We start from the raw sequence: 25,691 nt of genomic DNA, 5'->3' as shown, positions 1-25,691 counted from the left end.
ACCACATCTTTGTTTCTGGCGTTGAAGCTTCTAAATAAAAGGTATATTTTTTCAGACTTGATCGCAATGTTTGTAGCAGATTCGGTTATTAGGTCTTTATTTCTCCAGTGTAGATGGTCCTATAAGCAAAACCTACATGTAACAACTGTTAATCCCCCAACTTCTGATCATGATAACGTTAAACACTTTACAAGGGACATAACCGAACTTGATCAATAGTCATATATACTATGTAGCTTCTCTCTTTTCTGAATTTTCAATGTAAAAAAAGCTGTCACTTTAAATTTTTCAACAACCCTGAATTGGTTTTAAATTGTTTGACTTTCAAGTATTTTAATTAATAAAGTAAATAATAAAATAAATAAAATTTTTAAAAAAGGTTAATTTATTGATAAACAATTATTATAAAATGTGCCACTTCCTACCGAAAAAAAAAAAAAATCGTCCAACCAGGAAGCAGATCACACTTTGCCATTACACACTTCTAATACAATATTTAAAGTTTTACCTAGACTTACTTTAAAATTTCTACCCTTCAGCGGAGTAAAAAGGTCACATAATTTACGTAATGTCATACAAATTAACTCATGAATAAAAAAAAATATCTCTTGAAATAAAAGAAAGAAGTTTCTGGCGTTGAAGCTTCCCTGGATTCTGCTGATCTCCCAGCATGCACCTGGGCTAGCCTGTAGCTCCTTATATGGGCAACGAGCTGGAGCAGACGTTTATCTTTTTATTTCAGCAGTTTGGATTTGAATTAATGACTTTTATCTGGCGTGGAGGCGCCGTGTTCACCACGTCCTCCGTGACCCGGCTCCCTTTCAGAATCAGAATAATTATTGTGTCCAACAAAACATTCCTTTTTTGGGCATAAACCAAAAAATACCAAACATCTTTAGACGTACGAATCGATTTTTAGGAATTTAAATGAGAATCGATTTAGAATCAGAAAATTAATTTTTTTCAACACAGGCCTATCATCCGTGGTCCTGGTACCATATGAATCCGCCTCCGTTGCTCTGCAGGAAGTTGCTCAGTGATTTCATAAAATAAAAATAAATAAAATATATTTTTTTATAATAATAATATCAAAACACAAAATAATACAAAACAGGTAGTCGGTGGGTATTTTAGGAGAGAGACAGCAGCAAAAAAATGAATACAAATAAATAAATAAAATTAAATAAGGACAAAAAAAAATGTTATTTAAAAAAAAAAAGTTTTTTTTAAATAAATATTATTAATGCATATTTTATTCCATCTCCTAAATCCAGGAACAAGGTTTAATCCTAATTATTAATGTTCCTAACATACTTAACCTTCCGGTATTTTCTTACAAGTTGTCTCTTTATCTGTTTATGTCCTTCTGGACATAAACAGATAAAGAGATTATTCAATAAATTATTCATTTATTCATGAATAAATAAATAAGGAAAAATGATAAATGTTTTTTTTAAATGACATTTTTTTTAATAAATATTATTATTACATATGTTAAGAATAGAATAGAATAGAAGACTTTATTTATCTCCCAGAGGAGAAATTCAGTCCCGCAGCAGCCAAAAAACACACACGCTTTATACAAAAAATGTAAAATAGAAATGACCAATAAATAGTTAAATAATAAAAAGAGCAATATAAAAAGTAGAAAGAGTATGTACAAGAGAGAAAAACATTAGTAAACACCACAAAAATTGATATTTACAAAAAAAATTACAAATATTTTCAAAAATATTTTAAGATAAATAGATTATTCAATACATTATGAATGTATTTGTAAATAAGTGAATAAATAAATAAAACAATTTTTAATACATATTATTAATACATATTTTATTCCATCTCCTAAATCCAGGAACGTGTCATAATCCAAGTTATGAATCATCAATCAATGTTCCTAACGAACCTTTTTACAAGTTGTCTCTTTATCTTTTTATGTCCTTCTGGACATAAACAGATAAATAGATTATTCAATACATTATTATATTATTCAATAATTTATTCCAGGAATCCAGGAACGTGGCAGTCCTAGTTATTAATCATCGTTATCGGTTTATCTTGTTTATTTCCTCCGACATTCCTGCTGAGTCACGTGGGCGGGTCTCGTTCGTTCGGGGGGTGTGATGACGTCAGCGCCTGGAGCAGAGGCGTTGACGTCACCGCGCATGCGCCGTCCCGGTCAGCTGCAGGCTGCTCAGCGGAGCTGCAAGATGGACGCCGAGCGCGGTCAGTTTCTGCTCAGTTTCTGCTCTTTAATCTCCGCGGGAGCGGGGATTCCGGTCCGGGTTCGGGGGGGGCGGTTACCGGGGGGGTTAGCGGGACCAGACCCGGGACCTGCCGGCGGGTCCGGGGGCAGGACGGGTCCGGAGCGGAGGTCATGCTGGACGGGACCGGGGGGGGATTAGGGAGGCGGGACCACGTGACCACGTGACGGTATTTTTAGCCGCTAGCCCAACATGCTACCATAAGTAGCCACGCTCCGCTTTTGGACCAGGACCCCCTCTGCGCATGCGCGGTGGTCCCCACCAGGGTCTCCTCCCGTCCCTTAAATAAGGAATTGTTACGTAATTTGGAATTAAAACCAATACGTATATTTATTATGCTCTTATTTATTGATGTCATAATACAGGACTGTCTCAGAAAATTAGAATATTGTGATAAAGTTCTTTATTTTCTCTAATGCAATTTAAAAAAAACAAAAATGTCATACATTCTGGATTCATTACAAATCGACTGAAATATTACAAGCCTTTTATTATTTTAATATTGCTGATTATGGCTTACAGCTTAAGAAAACTCAAATATCCTATCTCAAAAAATTTGAATATTCTGGGAATCTTAATCTTAAACTTTTATCACAATATTCTAATTTTCTGCGACAGTCCTGTAATTGGGAATTAAAAGTCCCGTATTGAACCAATACGGACACATATTATGCTCTTATTTATTGATGTCATAATAAATGAATGAATTAACATTTTCTTGAACTTGTAGATAGAACTTCACATTTTTAGGTCGTTGTCACAACTATTCCATATTTCTCTTGCCTTAATTGATGTCCAGGCCTGTCTCAGAAAATTAGAATATTGTGATAAAGTTCTTTATTTTCTGTAATGCAATTAAAAAAAACAAAAATGTCATCCATTCTGGATTCATTACAAATCAACTGAAATATTGCAAGCCTTTTATTATTTTAATATTGCTGATTATGGCTTACAGTTTAAGATTAAGATTCCCAGAATATTCTAATTTTTTAAGATAGGATATTTGAGTTTTCTTAAGCTGTAAGCCATGATCAGCAATATTAAAATAATAAAAGGCTTGCAATATTTCAGTTGATTTGTAATGAATCCAGAATGGATGACATTTTTCTTTTTGTAATTGAATTACAGAAAATCACAATATTCTAATTTTCTGAAGCAGTCCTGTATATTATACTCTTATTTATTGATGTCATAATATATGAATGAATGAACATTTTCTTGAACTTGTAGATAGAACTGCACATTTTTATGTCGTTGTCACAACTATTCCATATTTCTCTTGCCTTAATTGATGCACATCTCTTTTTAATATTAGTTCTTGCTGTCGTCGTCTCAAACATGAGTTTCCCCTCAGGTCATAGTTTCTTTTATCTGGAACAAATCCTGAATGCAGTTTGGAAGCAGTTTCCGCTGGACTTTAAAGGCAAATAAAACAGTTTTCTGCTCTGCTATATCATGGAAGAGTATTAGAGTATTATATTTAATAAAGAGATTATTTGTTGGTTCATATTAGTCAGACCTATTAATTATCCTTAAAGCTCTTTTCTATGGCCGTTTTAACATTAAAGGCTAAGTTTGACTATCCAGAATTAACATTACAGATATTTACAACTGCATTGTGACTAGTCTGAATCGTATGACAAGCCGTTTTAATATTCAACAGCTAGACTGGATATGTGTTGCAGATATCCCCAATTCCTAGTCAAAAAGAGCATTTCAGATATCTACAGTTACATTCTTCCTGTCCACAATTGTTATTTCAGATATCTACAACATCATTCTGGAGGTTTCTAATTACAGATATCTACTATTCAGTTGCAGATATCTGTAATGTGAATTACGGATATCTGCAACTGAATTACGACTAGCTGTAATTCCTGTTTCAGATATCTACAGTTTAATTCTGACTAGTCATAATTCCACTTCAAGATATCTTTAATTCCCCTCAATTCAAGATATCTACATCGTCCTTTCTAGATATCTTAAATTAAGTTTTGACTAGTCAGAACCAAGTTGTAAAATAAAAAAAACTGGAATTACGACTAGTTAAAATGACGTTGTAGATATCTCAAACTGGAATTACGGATAGTCATAATTTAATTGTAGATATCTGTAATCAAGTTATAGATATCTTGTAATGAATTTTAATTAGAGATATCTCAAATTGGAGATATCTTTAACTTCCATTCTGCCTAGTCACAATGTAATTCAGACTAGTCAAAATGCAGTTGTAGATATCTGCAACGTTAATTCCGGATAGTCAAACTTAGTAATTAAATATTAAAATGTATACTTGTATACTAGCGTCGACTCGCCACCCGTCCCTTGAAATACGGAATTGTTACCTAATTGGGAATTAAAAGTTGCGTTCCGTATTGAACCAAGTATTTATTGATGTCATAATCTACAGGTGAAGGTCGGAAAATTCAATCAATACAGTGATAATTAGTGATGCACCGATTGTTCGGTAACCGAAATTGTTCGGCCGAAAATGGCAAAAAAACACTTTCGGTGTTCGGTGGAATAAGTGGGAAAAAACGAACAATTAATAACGGCGTTGTAATATAAATAGACTGGCCGCTCCGTAACTGTTGCAACACAAACATAAATCGTTGGCCAACCAAAAAGTAACCACATAAGAATTTTACCAACATTCACCAGCAGGTGGAACCAAAACAACATAAATCAATCTATTACAGGTTTAGATGAGGAAATCAAACAGGAAGAGCGTGGAGTGAAGTGGTGCAAACATGTCAGCAGTGTGGAAGTATTTTAGAGTGGCAAAGAATAAAACAAGAATGGCTGTTTGACATGAATGTTCTGCTCAAATATCTAGAGGGGAAACATCTGCAAAGTCTTTCAGCTACAAGTTTGATTTATCATTTGAAATGATAAAAAACCCTGAGCGCTTTAATGCATTTTTATTGTTTTAAGGCCTATGTTACAATGTTCAGTCAGTTAAGCCTAACGTAAGCTCAAAGATGGCCAAAAAATTTATTTTGCTAATTTATTTATTTTAAGTTATTGTTCTTTGCTGGTATAATGTCTGCTGGAATATTTAAGAAATGCTGGAAATTAAAAAATGTTCAGTTTTTTATGTTCAACAAATGTTTTCTAGCTTGTAATTTTGTAAAAGATATTTTTCTTTTAAAAGCCTAAATCAAATGTATTTGATTTATGCAATGGTGAAAAAATTGGCTAAATAAATGAAAAACTGCGAAGAACCATGTTCGGTATTCGGCCAAGTGTTTATTATTATTTTCGGCTTCGGTTTCGGCCACAAATTTTCATTTCGGTGCATCACTAGTAATAATAACCTCACTCAGTGCACTAATTTGATTAAACCAAAAAAGTATAAAGAAAATCAAACATTCATAACTCCTAACAGATTACAATTCACTGACAAAAACATTAGTCACATTCTACAACAACCTCTTTCTGCTTTACAGCTCTTCTGAGTATTTTATTAAAATCAACTGTATTGGAAATGAAAACTAAATGTTGTGGAAGTTCCAGTTTGTGATTATTGATCTGCACATCAGTGTTTCTGAAGCATCAGTTTTAGGTTTAAAGGTGAAAACATGAATCTCCAGGCTCGTCTAGTGACTGAGCTGAGAAGAGACTAGTAGTTTACGTGACATAGAAATGTTTTTCAAAAATCTAATAATGCTACAACAAGTCTCTCACTGACTCATCCATGACAATTGATTGTGCATTTTTTCCACGCTGTAATGCAGAGCTAATCTATAACTGGATTACAGATATCTACAATTAAATTATGACTTCCGTAATTCCAGTTCAAGATATCTACAACTTGGTTCTGACTAGTCAAAACTTAATTTAACGTATCTAAAAAGGACGATGTAGATATGTTGAATTGAAGGGAATTAAATATATCTTGAACTGGAAACATGACTATAGTCAGAATTAAATTGTAGATTTCTGAAATGCTCTTTTTGACTAAGAAGAATTGGATTGCAGATATCTGCAACACATATCCAGTCTAGCTGTTAAATATTTAAACGGGTTACCATATTCCACCCGTCCCTTGAAATACTGAATTGTTATGTAATTGGGAATTAAAAGTTGCGTTCAGTATTGACTCAATACGGACATTTATTATGCTCTTATTTATTGATGTCATAATCTACAGGTGAAGGTCGGAAAATGTGAATATATTGCAAAACTTCATTTGTAGTAAATTCAACTAAAGGTGAAACAAATATATTATTTCCCACTACATTCAGAGTGAGATATTTCAGGTCCCTGGACCTGGACCTGTGGGCGGGGCTAAGCTCACCTTGATTGACATGTGCTGGTCTAATATTGTCTCTTTGACCTGCCTGGAATCTGGTGAAATCTGAGCATGCTCAGTAGAGCTCGGATCAGCTGTCCGTCAGGAGACCCCCATGAAACGGGTCTTTAGTTCTCGTCTCCTGAACCAGAACATTTAAGAACCCAGAACTTACAGGTTATAAAGTCACTATTTCATTAAAAAAATTAATTAATGAAAACTTTCTACATTTTTGAGTTCCTAAAGGCAAGGCAAGTTTATTTATATAGCACAATTCAACACAAGGTCATTCAAAGTGCTTTACATCAACATTAAAAGTGGCAAGACACAATTAAACCTAACAAAATAAATAACAAATAAAATGATAAGAAAAGAGGTAAAATAATAAAAGCAGCAGTTGTTAGTCAGTAAGGGCAGTAGATCCAGCAGGTTCATCTCATTCTTAAAATGGCAAGAATTACGTTTCTATACGGTCAAAACGTACAAAAACCGGGTCAAATACAGGATTACAAAAGTAATCTATAACAATTCGTACGGTGAATTAAACCAATTTGACAATTCTACGCCACAATGCCTGTATTCAGTTCTTATTTCACACAACTTACAAGAATTATGTTTCTCTAATTTCTAAACGAGTGTAAAGTCAGTTTTGTTTTCTTGTGTATTTTCAGGGTCCCGATTTAATTTAATTATTTTATTTTAGGCACATTTACAACAATTCAGTCCAAAAATACTTTATTAATCCCCCAAAAATAGAGATGCATCGATCAGAATTTTGAGGGCCGATCACAACGTGAAATCCATACATTTTCATGTTCAACACTGACATCGTATTATTAGGTATAAAATGAGGAGATGGGAAAGTATCAGGAATTGTTTTATTGCAGGCTGATGTGCAATATTTCACTCTAGAGACGACTATAAACCTTAGTTTTCCTGTGGAAAAAGGAATCAATCTTAAAATTAAAAACCAATTATGAATTATTATTGTCAAAGCTTTAGCATCCGCTGCATGTGAGGAAACTGTTGTGGGTGAAGCAAAACTCTTCACACTAGAACTCCAAATGTCTAACTCCGGTGGACATTCATCAGTGAAATATTTACGACTCTGCAGAATGTACCGGGGTCCAAGCAGCTAACGGCGTGTTTAAACCCGACGTCTGCTACAACAGAAATGATGATCAAGACGCATGAATCCATCACCTGACGATGTAGTTCTTTATGTTTCTTACTGTTGCTGCTGTTGGTTATAGGTCTCTGTTACAGCGGCGTTAGCGGCGTTGCTGCTGTTGTTTCTGCCTCAGCGGCAACTTTGAAAACTCAAAATGAGTTGTGAAAAACATGTGAGAAACTTTCAAATGTCTTATCAGCTTCGTTATGTTGAAATTCTTCTGTAACATACGGGGGTTGGTAGTCTAGTATATACAGAGGTTCAAGCCAAGAATGGTAACCTAGATGAACCAGCTTGGGCCCCTCAGCAAGGCATTAACCCTAACTGCTCCACGGTGTGTATCTCAGATTTAAGTCTCTTTGGATAAAAGCGTCTTCTAAATGACAGTATTGTAGCGGCTAACAGCCTGTCCTAACTGCATGCGAGCGTCCGACTGTCGCGCCGCACTGCGTGGCATCGGACGCGCTCTGTCCACACTGAACGCGTTATCGGCCCCACGTTCTACCACGTTGTTTTGATTGACAGCGGAGACTCGCCTTTTAAAATGCTGATTTATGGTTCCGCGTTACACTAACGCAGACCTTATGGCGTAGGGTACGCGTCGCCGCGTACCCTACGCCGTAGATTTTACGCGGAACCATAAATCTCCCTTTATTCACCCGCCCGAGACTCGCCTTTTATTCGCCCCACCAACCGCCCGTGTGCTCCCTTTGCAGCTCTCTGTCCATCTCCCTCCAGCAGCTGCCACTTTATTGAGGTTTTTGTAGTGAAATGAGGAGGAATCATAGAGATAACTTCTCATTTCAACTAACTGGATCAGCCGTTCCTCATCATGACTGTTTCCTGCAGCGCTTTCAACCGACTTTTAACGCAGGCGGCAGGAAGAAAATATAAGCAGGTCTACCGTCCGACCAAAGTGGGGAAAAAAAACGAACAAAATAACGGAGTGTGGTGACGCAATCAAACAGCGAACAGCGTGAGTGACCGGCGTGTTCGTGGTGTTAAAGCAGCAAACATGTCAGATCATTACTGGGATGTGGGAAAAAGCAGAGGACACGAGAAATGATCAAATAGGTACCAGATCTTGTTGGATCCGGCACAAATTAAGCCCTAATAAGATTAAGATAAGATTCTTATTATATCTTATTATTTTATCAGAACCTTCCAGCCTGGCGATCTCCCTCTAGCAGCTGCCACTTTATTGAGGTTCTTGTATTGAAATCACTGTTTCCTACAGCGCTTTCACTTTTTTTTTCAACTTTCAACCGGCTTTCAAAGCGAGCGACGGGAAGAAAATAGAATCAGGGCGTGCGACAAAAGTCCAGCTCAAAACGACGCCGCGTCGCTCGCAACCAGTGTAGACAAAAAATAAAAAATAAAGCAATGGAATTGTTTTTGACGCTGACGCTCGCTCGCGTCGCATGCAGTGTGGACACGGTGTAAGCCTAAAACTTAAAGCCACTGAGGGGCTGCATAGAAAGGCTAAATTTAAGAGGAGGTCACGCCCCCTTTAGATGTGACCACGCCCCCTATAGCGGCGGCCACGCCCCCTCGGGAGACCTGAGTCTCACGCCCGGGCGGCAGTTTGTTGTTGTAAACGTCATCAGATCGGCTTTGAATGATTATTTAGAGAACTCTGATCAGATGGTTCAGATTCTCCGAGGTTCTGATCCGGGTTGAGGACTCTGGGTCGGGTTTCCTGGACGTGGAACCAGCAGACCTCAGGTCCTCAGGTCTGGTCCTGCGTGTTTGGGATGCTTCTCAAATGTGTTGTTTTACCGTCTCCGTGGCGACAGCGCCTCCTCAGCGGGTTTTGATGCAGTAACTGGTCCCTGGGACGTCCCTGAACGTCTCGCCCCGTCTGACCCATGTGACCCTTTCTCCCCCCAGTGGTGGAGCTGCTGTACTGGCGGGACGTGAAGACGACCGGCGTGGTGTTCGGCGCGGCGCTGCTGCTGCTGCTGTCCCTGACGCTCTGCAGCATCGTGAGCGTCTGCTCCTACGTGGGTCTGGCTCTGCTGTCCGTCACCATCTGCTTCAGGATCTACAAGGGAATCCTGCAGGCCGTGCAGAAGTCCGATGAAGGACACCCGTTCAGGTACGAGACCACACCCCTAAACCCCTACAGGTGAGACCACACCCCCCTCTGGCCACACGCCGGCCGACTCCGTGCTCCCAACTCCGTGCGCCTAACAGTTTCCTCCCTTTGTTGAAATGTCCGTATTGCAAGTCGCCCTGTTGTCGTCCTTTTTGGTAAAATGTTACCAAACTTTCGAGCGTTTCTGCCGCTTTGTCCCCGTGTTTCCACTGGAATCGATAAGGGAATCGTTTGCAAAAAAGGCAAACGACTCCAAGGAAGTGAAACACTGGGAACTGGTTCTCAACAAGAACCGGTTCTCGATTTCCATCCCTAATCCTGGTTCCTGTTTCCCTATTTATTCTGGTTCCTGGTTCTGATCAGACCTGCAGACTGCAGCTGCTGCGTCGTCTCTTGGTGGTTTCAGAGAGGCAGCTTTGGTTCAGTCCTCCTTAACGGGTCTTAACGGACCTGAACGGACCTTCAGGGGTCTTAACTGGTCTGAACTGGTCTTACTGGGCCTCCTGATCCGTTTCCATCCGATTAATTAGTTGAGATCAGAAAGTGAGCAGCTTTTAACAGTTTACAACGTTTCTGACTCTAATCTGCTCAAAGCTGTTTGAGGTTGGAGTTGAAATCCAGCTCCTCTGGTTCTGGTTCTGGTTCTGAGGAACCGGGTCGTCCAGAAACTCTGAGGAGTCTGATTGAGTGCGTTTACATGTGTAATTCCTCTTTAACTCAGAATTAAAATTAAATCAGATTTAAAATGAGTAAAAATGACCATGTAAACACCTGATTCCAAATGAAAATGGCCATTCTGAATTAGACTTAATTCTGACGTAAGTGACTGGTTTATTCTGATTTAAATCTGAATAGAATAATTCCAGATCATGTTTACACTCATTCCTCTTTAAATTAATTCCGGTCTTTCTTTCTGCTCGTTCCCTCGCCCGTCTGTCTCCATGACGCTTAAATTCCGCGCTGGGCTGGTTTTCCAAACAATCCCGGCACGGTGCATCCGAGTGATCGCCGCGGCTTCGTGGCGCTCGAACCTGGAGACCGTGTTGGGGGGGCTGATAGGAGGGAGGTGTGGTTATCAGTAAGTGTGTGTAGCGGTAAGTCTGTGAACTTCGCCCAGAGCTGCTCTCAGCCATTGACGGCCTGGTGCAGTTCTGATACAGGTCCACAGATGTTCCTGGGAGGGGAGGGTTAGTGGGGGCAGAGCATCTTGTTTTCATTCCACCAGGGAGATTGTGACTGGAGCTGCCTGCCAGGCTTCTCTGTCAAGGTCAGATTATAGAATCAACAATTGTATTGAAAAAACAGACAGACTCCAGTAATTTCCCGTCTGTCTTCAGTCCCTGGTTCATCAATGGCGACGCCAAACAGACGAATTTATGATCAATTCCCGCCAAGCCGAGCTTCCAACTTCTCCAAGGTCTTATCCATCTTCCCAATGAGCTCAAAGACACCGCCAGCCTGCGATTCTGTTCAAGAATCACATCCAGCTTGCAGTTTTGCTCCCCCAACGTTAAAGTCTGAGTGTTGGTCCAGAGTTTATCCCCTCAGCCTCGTCCGGCAGCTCAGAAAGGGCCAAAGCAGCTGTTGATGCCTTACGCGTTTGTCGGTAGACCAGGAATCCCCCCACTCCAATTAGCAGAAATCCTGCTATCATAAATCCAATTATGAAGCGTCTTCAATGTCCTCGACAGACAGAATCGCCAAACACAACGGCCTCCAATGTTTCCAGGAATCCATTGTGTATCCAGCAAAAAATGTCCCATCGGGGCAGGAGGGCTCCCTTACCCCCTGACTTCTCGTCGCAAAAATTTGGTCGATTGTGCTGAGAGACCAGTTAATCAATTCCATGATTGTAGAGTTTCAGAGGAGTGAAAAGAAAAGACTCTGAAGATGAGACAGGACAAAAGCAGTAGCAGGGCAGATTGATAAGGGAGAGGAGCAGAGAAGCGTCCGCCTTCGCCGAGAGCCGGAAGCGGCTAAGTTAGTTTTTCTTCCGGTAGTTTAACTTCCGGTCCCCCCCCTATCCAATCAGAACCTTCCCAACCCCCAGACCTGGAGAGGAATTGATTTAATTCTGAATTATTTAATTCAGAATTATTCATTCTGTCCCCCACAGGCAGTACCTGGACCAGGAGGTGGCTCTGTCCGAGGACACGGTCCACTGGTCTGGTTCTGGCCTGGTTCTGGTCTAGTTCTGGTCTATGTCTGGTCCTGGTTCTGGTCTGGTTCTGAGTGTTTCTGAGTGTTTCTGTCCCCCACAGGCAGTACCTGGACCAGGAGGTGGCTCTGTCCGAGGACACGGTCCACAAGTACAGCGACCTGGTTCTGGCCAAACTCAACAAGACCATCTGTGAGATGAGACGCCTGTTCCTGGTGGAGGACCTGGTGGATTCTATCAAGGTACTTCCTGGTTCCTGCTGGGGGCGGGGCTAAGCTGGGGGGCGGGGCTAAACTGTTCCTGGTGGAGGACCTGGTGGATTCTATCAAGGTACTTCCTGGTTCCTGGGGGGGCGGGGCTAAGATGAGCTGTCAATCACCGGGCCACGCCTTTAGCAATAATGTAATAAAATCATGAGCGAATAATGTAATAATGGCTTTGTGCATAATGTAATAATGTAATAACTTTTTACATTATGAGCTTTAAAGGGGCCGCTCATAATGTAATAACAGCTCATATTGTGATAAAATTGTGATGGTGACATAGCCTATAGAGGCTATTTATTTGCACCAGTGTTTATTTTAATGTGCACCTTTTGCTATAAAAAACAAAACAAAAAACAGTCAATGAAAAATGAACAATAGGAAGCCAAGAGGTTTATAATATTACAAAGTTCACTCTCACTCAATTGACATAATTTGGATGGGTAAATTATTCACAAAAATGAATAGTAAATGGAAAATAAATTGAGTCTAAAGAATAAATATATATTTTTTAAATTATTATTGTTTTTCATTTACAATTTCACGGACCGCCTGCAATACCACCACGGACCACCAGAGGGACAGGTTGATAATCCCTGCATTAAGCAAATAGGCTTCTCTTCCTGTTAATGTGGCCCGCCGCGTATTGGGGGCGGAGTTATAGCATCTGAGTTTTCCAATGAGCCGCCACGTGTTGCAGAAATACATTACATTATGCGCAAAGCCGTTATTTTGTTATGTGCTCATGATTTTATTACATTAGGAGTTGTTATTACATTATGAGTTATTACATTATGAGCTGTTATTACATTAGGAGCTGTTATTACACTATCAGTTGTTATTACATCGTTGTTCCACGCCCCCGACCGTCAGCTGACTGTGTCGTCTCTCTCCAGTTTGCTGTTCTGATGTGGATCCTCACCTACATCGGAGCTTTGTTCAACGGCCTGACGCTGCTCATCCTGGGTGAGTTTCCCAGCATGCACTGGGGCACCGGACCTGCGGCGCTGGTTCTGCTCCGTTAGCATGTTTCTGCTCCGTTAGCATGTTTCTGCTCCGTTAGCATGATTCTGACGTGTCTTGTTTTCCTCCAGGTCTGGTCGCCGTGTTCAGCTGCCCCATCGTCTACGAGAAGCACCAGGTAACCGCCGTCCCACAATGCACCTGTCTGGGGGGGAGGGGCTGCTGTTAGTGACGCTAACTTTTGTGTGTGTGTGTGTGTGTGTTCCAGACCCAGATCGACCACTACGTGGGGATGGTCAACAACCAGGTCAAGGACGTGATTGGAAAGTGAGTTCTGTGACGTGTTTTTTATTTATTTTTATTTATTTATTTTTAATATATATATATATATATATATATATATATATATATGTGTGCGTATTTAATTTTTTATTTAAAAAAAAAAATATTATTATTGTTTTTATATATATATATATGAGTATTTTATTTTTTTATTATTTTTATATATATGAGTATTTTATTTTTTTATTATTATTTTTATATATATGAGTATTTTATTTTTTTATTATTATTTTTATTTATATATGAGTATTTTATTTATTTTATTTTTTCACCATTGATGTTTCATTGAAGGTTTGCAACAAACAATGTACAACAATCAGTCATTTCAGTTCACGACCTGTGCAACATCAGCAGCTCAGTCCTGCATCATCAACATACAACAACAAATGACAGTTAAAGAAAAAGTTAGAAACATAAGAAAATAAATATTTGATTTATTTTGAAATATTTATCTGTGATATAAACGCTGCTGCTGTTGTTGTTGTGGCTGTGATGTCATCACGTGGCCCCGCCCCCTGACTCCGCCCCCTCTCTCTCTCTCTCCTGCAGGATTCAAGCGAAGGTTCCCGGCATGAAGCGCAAGGCGGAGTGAAGAGGCCGGAGGAGGATTCAGGAAGTCCTGACAGACGGACGGACGGACAGAGGGGGGACTGGGGGGGCGTCTTATTATTGTATTTGTCGATTAATAAAAAAAACTTTATCCAGTTGACAATTCCTTTTTTTTTTTTTTTCCTGAGAAAATCGTCGCCGCGGCAACGCTCGGCTTCGTTTCGAATGTTTTGTTTCTGCGAGCGACGTGAAAACTTCATCTAGAGCTGGATTAGGCCCCGCCCCCTCCTCCCACTGCATCATGGGAGATCTGGAGCTCCTCCCCCAACTGGTTTCTGTGGTCTATATTTTGTTATTTTAACTCGTTTCCCGTCTGCGTTAGCGTCGGCGGCGTTAACGTCTCCTTCTTCATCTCTTTTCCCGCTCGTAAAAGTATTTTTTGTGAATTTTTCTTCGTCCACGAAGCTACGTTTCCTCGTTAGCGGTGAGGGACGACTCCTGGGGGAGGAGCCACCGGGGAGGGGCGGGGTCAACAGGGAGGGGGCGGGGTCAACGGGGGGGCGGGTACTAAACTAAAACCTTCATTGCTTCTCAGTAACTGTAGCTAGAAACATCTAGTAACGATGTTGGCTCATCGTCGTAACTTCAGCCGCCGCTAGAAAAACCCGGAGGATTGTTTACGTTCATCGGAAAAGAGAAAAACCTTTTCAGCATTTTCTGCTCGCGGAGAAACTGGCGGCGACTCCGGGAAACCTCGACGCATCTGTTTGTTCTGCAAGTTTAATTGTGAATGATCAACTTCTTCTTCATACTTCAGTGGTGACGACTTAAAGCTCCCGGCCGGGACAAGTGTTTGTGGAATGCTTTGTGAGATGTAAACAGTTATCAATAAAGCTTCTAGACAAAGACAAGCCCCGCCTCCTGGTCTCTCTAAGCCCCGCCTCCTGGTCTCTCTAAGCCCCGCCTCCTGGTCGCTCTAAGCCCCGCCTCCTGGTCTCTAAGCCCCACCAGAGATGTTCAATAAACATATCTACCATGAACCTGTTCCCAGCAGGACTGGGGATCGTCTAAGGTCAAAAGGTCAGGGTTCAGATTTCTCCTTTTTCCAGGTTAAAGTATATGAAGTCTGTACTGACTGGGTCATGTGACTAGTCCTGGCTGAATGAGTCAGCAGCTGACTGCTGGTTGCCCCGGCAACAAGAACCTTGCACTTCAGGAACATTCCGGGTTGGCTGTGAGAAAAACCCAGAGTTTTGCCTTGTGACAAGTTCTCAAAGAACTCTGATTTGTGAGAAAACCATAGCTCCTAGCAGAAAAATAAAGATATCGTGAGAGACACAGAACCCGCCAGATTCTGGCAATCTTATTTTTATTCAGATATTCCTTAAAATGTCTGAGTAACGGCAGTTCGAAAACAAAGTGAGATTTTTTTGAAGAAAACTTTTTATTACATTGCAGTCAATGGAGACAGGTGCAGGAATTCACGTGGCCGTTAGCCCCCCCGTTTGAATTTTGTTCCTACCACGCCTGTCAAAGTCACATTTTATGAATCCCAACACGTATGTCTACATTCTGACCAAAAATTGTCTACCTTTTACGGTTTGGCCGTGAGCTCGAGTTACAAATAAAACAAAATCAAGTTATTTTTTCACTCTAACTGCCACTCTAATAACTGAAAGCCGCACTGTAAATATGACAAAAAAGTGATTAACTGTCCTCGCTTGAGCGCTCATATCTTGAAAAGTGTACATTTTAGGAAAAAACAGTTTCAGATTTTCTTCAGTTTTGAAGTTTGAATGACATTTCTACGTGTAGAGTATAGAGTATCTTTGGCCCCGCCTCCTGGTCGCTAAGCTCCGCCTCCTGGTCTGTATTGATAAAATAAAAATAAATACATAAAAGAAACAAAACTTTGGTGTGACAGACTTCATAAGAAAAGAAAGATTCCCTTAGTACTCCCACAATGGGGAAATTCTTTATCTCTGCATTCTCTCCCATTTTCTAGTTGAACTAGAAGCAGTGGTCGCCATGCAATGGCACGGCGCCCGGGGAGCAGTAAGGGTTAAGGGCCTTGCTCAGGGGCCCAAGGTGGTTTGACCTCCCCTTCTCTGTAACCACTAGGCTACCACTCCCCCATAATATACGGAAGAGAATCAGGGCCAGGCAGGAGAAAAATAATATTTTAGAGGAAGATTTTTTTTATTGTGCACCTTGAGAAAAAAGACGGACGGACGGACGGACGGACGGACGGACGGACGGACGGACGGGTGGATGGATGATGGACGGATGGATGATGGATGGAAGGATGGTTGGATGGATGAATGAATGAATGGATGGATGTATGGATAAATCAATCATTCTGTTTCTCAGACATCAACTAATAACTTTACACCGAAATGGTGACGATTATCTTGTATGAAATACAAAAGTGTGAGTTGTTTGAAATGTAAATAAAAATAAAAACTCCAATAATGAGAAAAGGACCAGAGGAGACACAAATTAACTTAGATAATAAAACATTGAATAAACCACAGCAGGCCGCTGGCGCCCTCTGCTGGTGGAACCTGGAACAGCCTTAACATCTGCAGGAAAAGTTAGAAGTGTTTTAATCCTTTTATGGGGTTTAAAGTGCAACCATCATTTCAGTTCGTGTCAGTTTAATAAGGAATCAGCTGAGTTATCCTCATGTCACAACCTGCAAGTATTGCAATCTGACGTCTTCCTGAATTCAATCTATCTGAGATGAAACGTTGAATTTGTGGCATTTTCCTGATATTTGTGGCATCGGTCCTGAGGCTGCAGATAAACTACGGACGTTCTCCTGAATCTGCATCATTTTACCGATCAAAACACTGAAGTTCAGGTGTTGAACTCTACAGAAATTAATCTTGGAAAAACTTTTTTTGGGAGGAAAACTCGAATAAGTTTATTTATTTATTTGCTAGTAAAGATATTGAATAGATGATGGAAAACCATCCACCTCTGACCTTCTTGTCTTCATTCACTGGTCTTTACTCACTGTTATTTATTCACTGTTATTTATTCTGGATATTAATGGAGTGAGACGATGGAAGAGACTGAGAGAAGCTGCGTGAAGAAAATCTAACTTCCTCCAGACACAAGAAATCAATTTATCGTATCGATTTATGGTTATAGTACCAGTAATACCAGTAATAGTACCAGTCTGGTCTGGTCCTGCAGGTTCTAGACCTGGTCCTGCAGGTCTTAGACCTGGTCCTGCAGGTTCTAGACCTGGTCCTGCAGGTTCTAGACCTGGTCCTGCAGGTCTTAGACCTGGTCCTGCAGGTTCTAGACCTGGTCCTGCAGGTTCTAGACCTGGTCCTGCAGGTCTTAGACCTGGTCCTGCGGGTCTTAGACCTGGTCCTGCAGGTTCTAGACCTGGTCCTGCAGGTCTTAGACCTGGTCCTGCAGGTCTTAGACCTGGTCCTGCAGGTCTTAGACCTGGTCCTGCAGGTTCTAGACCTGGTCCTGCAGGTTCTAGACCTGGTCTTGCAGGTCTTAGACCTGGTCCTGCAGGTTCTAGACCTGGTCCTGCAGGTTCTAGACCTGGTCCTGCAGGTTCTAGACCTGGTCTTGCAGGTCTTAGACCTGGTCCTGCAGGTTCTAGACCTGGTCCTGCAGGTCTTAGACCTGGTCCTGCAGGTTCTAGACCTGGTCCTGCAGGTTCTAGACCTGGTCCTGCAGGTTCTAGACCTGGTCCTGCAGGTCTTAGACCTGGTCCTGCAGGTTCTAGACCTGGTCCTGCAGGTTCTAGACCTGGTCCTGCAGGTCTTAGACCTGGTCCTGGTCCTGCAGGTTCTAGACCTGGTCCTGCAGGTCTTAGACCTGGTCCTGCAGGTTCTAGACCTGGTCCTGCAGGTTCTAGACCTGGTCCTGCAGGTTCTAGACCTGGTCCTGGTCCTGCAGGTTCTAGACCTGGTCCTGCAGGTCTTAGACCTGGTCCTGCAGGTTCTAGACCTGGTCCTGCAGGTCTTAGACCTGGTCCTGCAGGTTCTAGACCTGGTCCTGCAGGTTCTAGACCTGGTCCTGCAGGTCTTAGACCTGGTCCTGCAGGTCTTAGACCTGGTCCTGCAGGTTCTAGACCTGGTCCTGCAGGTCTTAGACCTGGTCCTGCAGGTTCTAGTCCTGGTCCTGCAGGTTCTAGACCTGGTCCTGCAGGTTCTAGACCTGGTCCTGCAGGTTCTAGACCTGGTCCTGCAGGTTCTAGACCTGGTCCTGCAGGTTCTAGACCTGGTCCTGCAGGTTCTAGACCTGGTCCTGCAGGTTCTAGACCTGGTCCTGCAGGTCTTAGACCTGGTCCTGCAGGTCTTAGACCTGGTCCTGCAGGTTCTAGACCTGGTCCTGCAGGTCTTAGACCTGGTCCTGCAGGTTCTAGACCTGGTCCTGCAGGTTCTAGACCTGGTCCTGCAGGTCTTAGACCTGGTCCTGCAGGTTCTAGACCTGGTCCTGCAGGTTCTAGACCTGGTCCTGCAGGTCTTAGACCTGGTCCTGCAGGTTCTAGACCTGGTCCTGCAGGTTCTAGACCTGGTCCTGCAGGTTCTAGACCTGGTCCTGCAGGTCTTAGACCTGGTCCTGCAGGTTCTAGACCTGGTCTTGCAGGTCTTAGACCTGGTCCTGCAGGTTCTAGACCTGGTCCTGCAGGTCTTAGACCTGGTCCTGCAGGTTCTAGACCTGGTCTTGCAGGTCTTAGACCTGGTCCTGCAGGTTCTAGACCTGGTCCTGCAGGTTCTAGACCTGGTCCTGCAGGTTCTAGACCTGGTCCTGCAGGTCTTAGACCTGGTCCTGCAGGTTCTAGACCTGGTCCTGCAGGTTCTAGACCTGGTCCTGCAGGTCTTAGACCTGGTCCTGCAGGTTCTAGACCTGGTCCTGCAGGTTCTAGACCTGGTCCTGCAGGTTCTAGACCTGGTCCTGCAGGTTCTAGACCTGGTCCTGCAGGTCTAGAACCTGCAGGACCAGGTCTAGTTATAGTACCAATAGTACCAGTTATAGTACCAGTTGTAGTACCAGTTGTAGTACCAGTTGTAGTACCAGTTGTAGTACCAGTTGTAGTACCAGTTATAGTACCAGTAGTACCAGTTGTAGTACCAGTTATAGTACCAGTTGTAGTACCAGTTGTAGTACCAGTAGTACCAGTTGTAGTACCAGTAGTACAAGTTATAGTACCAGTTATAGTACCAGTAGTACCAGTTGTAGTACTAGTAGTACAAGTTCTAGTACCAGTTATAGTACCAGTAGTTCCAGTTATAGTACCACTTGTAGTACCAGTAGTACCAGTAGTACCAGTTATAGTACCACCCTGTGTGTGTCATGGTGTTTCCATGTACCTTGGTGAAGTTGTGCCAGAAAATCCTTCTACACTGTGTTGAGGTGTCACATATGGGATTAGTGTGTCTCGCGGCACATTGAACATTAACAGTAAAATACAATGATTTGTTTTTTTCTTCTCATCAATCTCATGATTCAAATGATACATTCCTTCTTGTTCTTGTGTGTTTATATTAGTTGGAGGACCAGGTGATGTGGTGAAGAGGTACCAGGAAGTCCTTGCCATTTTCCAGACGGGGAAGAATATGGCCAAATCCTTTGAGAAGTATGGAGTAGAGAGACTTACTATTGTGAGGACTGCAGCGATTGCCGAGCTCGCAATAGCTGCTCCAGAAGAATATGATCAGGTGGAGAAGGGGGAGACGGTGGCAGACTTTGCTAAAAGATGCAAGGAGGTTATAAAGGCCACTGAAGTAATTTCTGCTACAATAAATAAAATGAAGGATGATAGAATTATGCCAGCCTATCATACTGTGTTATTGTATTATGTTACTAAATAATGTTTGTTCAAAGCTCTCCTCTGTGAATTGTTGTTACGTATATGTTATCACAGATATATATATATATATATATATATATATATATATATATATATATATATATATATATATATATATGATGTATACATATAACAAATGTTATCTGTTAAAATCTGTTTGATTTTGTTTTAAATAAAAAGTGTAAACTTTTTTACATGTGATTGCTTCATTTACTAATGGTTAACTATGGTTAAGTAATGCTTATGAGGCAGTTAAGCATTAATAATGTGTTACCTAAGGGATAAATGTGTTACACTTTACAATAAGGGTCCAGCAAGCCTTTACTAATGGTTAAGTAATGGTTATGAGCCACTCCTATACATTTATTAAGGTTTATGTCAGGTTACCGTTCATAAGGTCAGGTAAGCTACCTGATAACATACACAGCACCATTAGGAAATGATTACTTAAGACTCTAAATAGTTGTTTAATAATGCCCGTCCAGTAAACATGTACACCATTAGTGAATGATTAGTAGATGTATTAGGTAGCTGTTACTTAATGCATATTCACTCCAAATAAACACCATTAGTAAATGATTACTAGGGACATTATTAACGTTTTACTTATGTATTAACTAATGTATTAATTAATACTAAGTAATGCATACATGAGGATAAATAATTACATCATGTAACATTTATTAATGCTTACTAATGTATTAATTAACTCTGAGCAGTAGGCATTAATTAACTGCTTATTAATGCATTAACTAATATGCTAATTAATGTTAAGTAATACTTAATAATGGTTATTTAACTATTATTACACTGTTAATTAATGCTTAATAATGGATTAACTAACTGTTTATTAATGCATTAACTAATATGCTAATTAATGTTAAGTAATACATAATAATGGTTATTTAACTATTATTACACTATTAATTAATGCTTAATAATGCATTAACTAACTGTTTATTAATGCATTAACTAATATGCTAATTAATGTTAAGTAATACATAATAATGGTTATTTAACTATTATTAAACTGTTAATTAATGCTTAATAATGCATTAACTAACGTTAATTAAGGGACCCTTATTGTAAAGTGTTACCACCAGTTGTAGTACCAGTTGTACCAGTTATAGTACCAGTATTACCAGTTATAGTACCAGTTATAGTACCAGTAGTACCAGTTATAGTACCAGTAGTACCAGTTGTAGTACCAGTTATAGTACCGGTTATAGTACCAGCAGTACCAGTTATAGTACCAGTTGTAGTACCAGTAGTACCAGTTGTAGTACCAATAGTACCAGTTGTAGTACCAGTTATAGTACCGGTTATAGAACCAGCAGTACCAGTTATAGTACCAGTTATAGTACCAGTAGTACCAGTTGTAACAGTTGTAGTACCAGTAGTACCAGTTATAGTACCAGTAGTACCAGATGTAGTACCATTAGTACCAGTTATAGTACCAGTAGTACCAGTAGTACCAGTTGTAGTACCAGTAGTACCAGTAGTACCAGTTGTAGTACCAGTAGTACCAGTTATAGTACCAGTAGTACCAGTTATAGTACCAGTAGTACCAGTTTTAGTAACAGTAGTACCAGTTATAGTACCAGTAGTACCAGTTTTAGTAACAGTAGTACCAGTTATAGTACCAGTAGTACCAGTTATAGTACCAGCAGTACCAGTTATAGTACCTGTTATAGTACCAGTAGTACCAGTTATAGTACCAGTAGTACCAGTTATAGTACCAGTAGTACCAGTTTTAGTAACAGTAGTACCAGTTATAGTACCAGTAGTACCAGTTATAGTACCAGCAGTACCAGTTATAGTACCAATTGTAGTACCAGTAGTACAAGTTGTAGTACCAGTAGTACCAGTTATAGTACCAGTAGTACCAGTTATAGTACCAGTAGTACCAGTTATAGTACCAGTTATAGTACCAGTAGTACCAGTTATAGTACCAGTAGTACCAGTTGTAGTACCAGTTATAGTACCAGTAGTACCAGTTGTAGTACCAGTAGTACCAGTAGTACCAGTTGTAGTACCAGTAGTACCGTTATAGTACCAGTATTACCAGTAGTAGTACCATTAGTACCAGTAGTACCAGTAGTACCAGTTATAGTACCAGTAGTACCAGTTGTAGTACCAGTAGTACCAGTTGTAGTACCAGTAGTACCAGTTGTAGTACCAATAGTACCAGTTGTAGTACCAGTTATAGTACCAGTAGTACCAGATGTAGTACCAGTTATAGTACCAGTTATAGTACCAGTTGTAGTACCAGTAGTACCAGTAGTACCAGTTATAGTACCAGTAGTACCAGTTGTAGTACCAGTAGTACCAGTTGTAGTACCAGTAGTACCAGTTGTAGTACCAATAGTACCAGTTGTAGTACCAGTTATAGTACCAGTAGTACCAGTTGTAGTACCAGTTACAGTACCAGTAGTACCACTTGTAGTACCAGTAGTACCAGTAGTACCAGTAGTACCAGTAGTACCATTAGTACCAGTTATAGTACCAGTAGTACCACTTGTAGTACCAGTAGTACCAGTTATAGTACCAGTAGTACCAGTTGTAGTACCAGTAGTACCAGTTATAGTACCAGTAGTATCAGTAGTACCAGTAGTACCAGTTGTAGTACCAGTAGTACCAGTTATAGTACCAGTAGTACCAGTTGTAGTACCATTAGTACCAGTTGTAGTACCATTAGTACCAGTTATAGTACCAGTAGTACCAGTTGTAGTACCATTAGTACCAATTATTGTACCAGTAGTACCAGTATTACCAGTTATAGTACCAGTAGTACCAGTTGTAGTACCAGTAGTACCAGTAGTACCAGTTGTAGTACCAGTAGTACCGTTATAGTACCAGTAGTACCAGTTGTAGTACCAGAAGTACCAGTTGTAGTACCAGTAGTACCAGTTGTAGTACCAATAGTACCAGTTGTAGTACCAGTTATAGTACCAGTAGTACCAGATGTAGTACCATTAGTACCAGTTACAGTACCAGTAGTACCACTTGTAGTACCAGTAGTACCAGTTATAGTACCAGTAGTACCAGTTGTAGTACCAGTAGTACCAGTAGTACCAGTTATAGTACCAGTAGTACCACTTGTAGTACCAGTAGTACCAGTTATAGTACCAGTAGTACCACTTGTAGTACCAGTAGTACCACTTGTAGTACCAGTAGTACCAGTTATAGTACCAGTAGTACCAGTTGTAGTACCAGTAGTACCAGTAGTACCAGTTATAGTACCAGTAGTACCACTTGTAGTACCAGTAGTACCAGTTATAGTACCATTAGTACCAGTTGTAGTACCAGTAGTACCAGTTGTAGTACCAGTAGTACCAGTTGTAGTACCAGTCGTACAAGTTGTAGTACCAGTAGTACCAGTTGTAGTACCAGCAGTACCAGTTGTAGTAACAGTAGTACCAGTTGTAGTACCAGTAGTACCAGTTATAGTACCAGTTATAGTACCAGTAGTACCAGTTATAGTACCAGTTATAGTACCAGTAGTACCAGTTATAGTACCAGTTATAGTACCAGTACTACCAGTTGTAGTACAAGTGGTACCAGTTATAGTACCAGTTGTAGTACAAGTTATAGTACCAGAAGTACCAGTTGTAGTACCAGTAGTACCAGTTATAGTACCAGTAGTACCAGTTGTAGTACCAGTAGTACCAGTTGTAGTACCAGTAGTACCAGTTGTAGTACCAGTAGTACCAGTTGTAGTACCAGTTATAGTACCAGTAGTACCAGTTATAGTACCAATTATAGTACTAGCTGTAGTACCAGTAGTACCAGTTATAGTACCAGTTGTAGTACCTGTTGTTGTAGTACCAGTAGTACCTGTTATAGTACCAGTAGTACCAGTTGTAGTACCAGTAGTACCAGTAGTACCAGTTGTAGTACCAGTAGTAATACTTGTAGTACCAGTAGTACCAGATGTACTACCAGTAGTACCAGTTATAATACCAGTAGTACCAGTTGTAGTACCAGTAGTACCAGTTATAGTACCAATAGTACCAGTTGTAGTACAAGTTATAGTACCAGTAGTACCAGTAGTAGTACCAGTAGTACCAGTTGTAGTACTAGTAGTACAAGTTATAGTACCATTAGTACTAGTTATAGTACCAGTAGTACCAGTTATAGTACCAGTAGTACCAGTAGTAGTACCAGTAGTACCAGTTGTAGTACTAGTAGTACAAGTTATAGTACCATTAGTACCAGTTATAGTACCAGTTATAGTACCAGTTGTAGTACCAGTAGTACCAGTTATAGTACCAGTAGTACCAGTTGTAGTACTAGTAATACAAGTTATAGTACCATTAGTACCAGTTATAGTACCAGTTATAGTACCATTATTACCAGTAGTAGTACCAGTAGTACCAGTTGTAGTACTAGTAGTACAAGTTATAGTACCATTAGTACCAGTTATAGTACCAGTTATAGTACCAGTTGTAGTACCAGTAGTACCAGTAGTAGTACCAGTAGTACCAGTTGTAGTACTAGTAGTACAAGTTATAGTACCATTAGTACCAGTTATAGTACCAGTTATAGTACCATTATTACCAGTTGTAGTACAAGTAGTACCAGTTATAATAACAGTAGTACCAGTAGTACCAGTTATAGTACCAGTAGTACCAGTTATAGTACCAATTGTACCAGTTGTAGTACCAGTAGTACCAGTTATAGTACCACTTGTAGTACCAGTAGTACCAGTTATAGTACCAATTGTACCAGTTGTAGTACCAGTAGTACCAGTTATAGTACCAGTTGTAGTACCAGTAGTACCAGTTATAGTACCAGTAGTACCAGTTATAGTACAAGTTATAGTACCAGTAGTACCAGTTGTAGTACCAGTTATAGTACCAGTAGTACCTGTTATAGTACCAGTAGTACCAGTTGTAGTACCACTAGTACCAGTAGTACCAGTTGTAGTACCAGTAGTACCAGTTGTAGTACCAGTAGTACCAGTTATAGTACCAGTAGTACCAGTTATAGTACCAGTTATAGTACCAGTAGTACCAGTTATAGTACCAGTTATAGTACCAGTAGTACCAGTTATAGTACCAGTTATAGTACAAGTTATAGTACCAGAAGTAACAGTTGTAGTACCAGTAGTACCAGTTATAGTACCAGTAGTACCAGTTGTAGTACCAGTTATAGTACCAGTAGTACCAGTTATAGTACAAGTTATAGTACCAGAAGTACCAGTTGTATTACCAGTTATAGTACCAGTAGTACCAGTTATAGTACAAGTTATAGTACCAGTAGTACTAGTTATAGTCCCAGTAGTACCAGTTGTAGTACCAGTAATAGTACCAGTTGTAGTACCAGTTGTTGTACCAGTTATAGTACCAGTTGTAGAACCAGTAGTACCAGTTATAGTACTAGTAGTACCAGTTATAGTACCAGTAGTACCAGTTGTAGTACCAGTTATAGTACCAGTTGTAGAACCAGTAGTACCAGTTATAGTACTAGTAGTACCAGTTATAGTACCAGTAGTACCAGTAGTACCAGTTGTAGTACTAGTAGTACCAGTTATAGTACCAGTAGTACAAGTTGTAGTACCAATAGTACCAGTTATAGTACCTGTTATAGTACCTGTTATAGTACCAGTAGTACCAGTTGTAGTACCAGTAGTACCAGTAGTACCAGTTATAGTCCCAGTAGTACCAGTTATAGTCCCAGTAGTACCAGTTGTAGTACTAGTAGTACAAGTTATAGTACCATTAGTACCAGTTATAGTACCA

The 25,691-nt window shown here is 40.4% G+C and overlaps 1 protein-coding gene across 4 annotated transcripts in view; it reads left to right on the top strand.

The window, feature by feature from the left end:
- The window catches only part of rtn4a (reticulon 4a), a 40,062-nt gene extending 25,049 nt beyond the window's left edge, over positions 1-15,013 (top strand). For 3 of the 4 annotated variants that reach the window (XM_061745691.1, XM_061745690.1, XM_061745693.1), the window contains 6 exons: positions 9,620-9,827; positions 12,089-12,227; positions 13,145-13,214; positions 13,343-13,389; positions 13,480-13,538; positions 14,103-15,013. In XM_061745691.1, coding sequence (XP_061601675.1) covers positions 9,620-9,827; positions 12,089-12,227; positions 13,145-13,214; positions 13,343-13,389; positions 13,480-13,538; positions 14,103-14,145 — 566 coding nt within the window. In that variant the 3' untranslated portion in view covers positions 14,146-15,013. Of the gene's footprint in view, positions 1-2,094; positions 2,227-9,619; positions 9,828-12,088; positions 12,228-13,144; positions 13,215-13,342; positions 13,390-13,479; positions 13,539-14,102 lie in introns of those variants that run through there. The other variant, XM_061745692.1, reaches the window with a different exon arrangement.
- Positions 15,014-25,691: the final 10,678 nt, after the last annotated feature.

This window comes from Cololabis saira, chromosome 17 (assembly GCF_033807715.1).
Source record: "Cololabis saira isolate AMF1-May2022 chromosome 17, fColSai1.1, whole genome shotgun sequence".
NCBI lineage: Eukaryota > Metazoa > Chordata > Actinopteri > Beloniformes > Belonidae > Cololabis > Cololabis saira.
The sequence above is the reverse complement of the archived record's forward strand: the minus strand, read 5'-3'. Positions and strand labels throughout refer to the sequence as shown.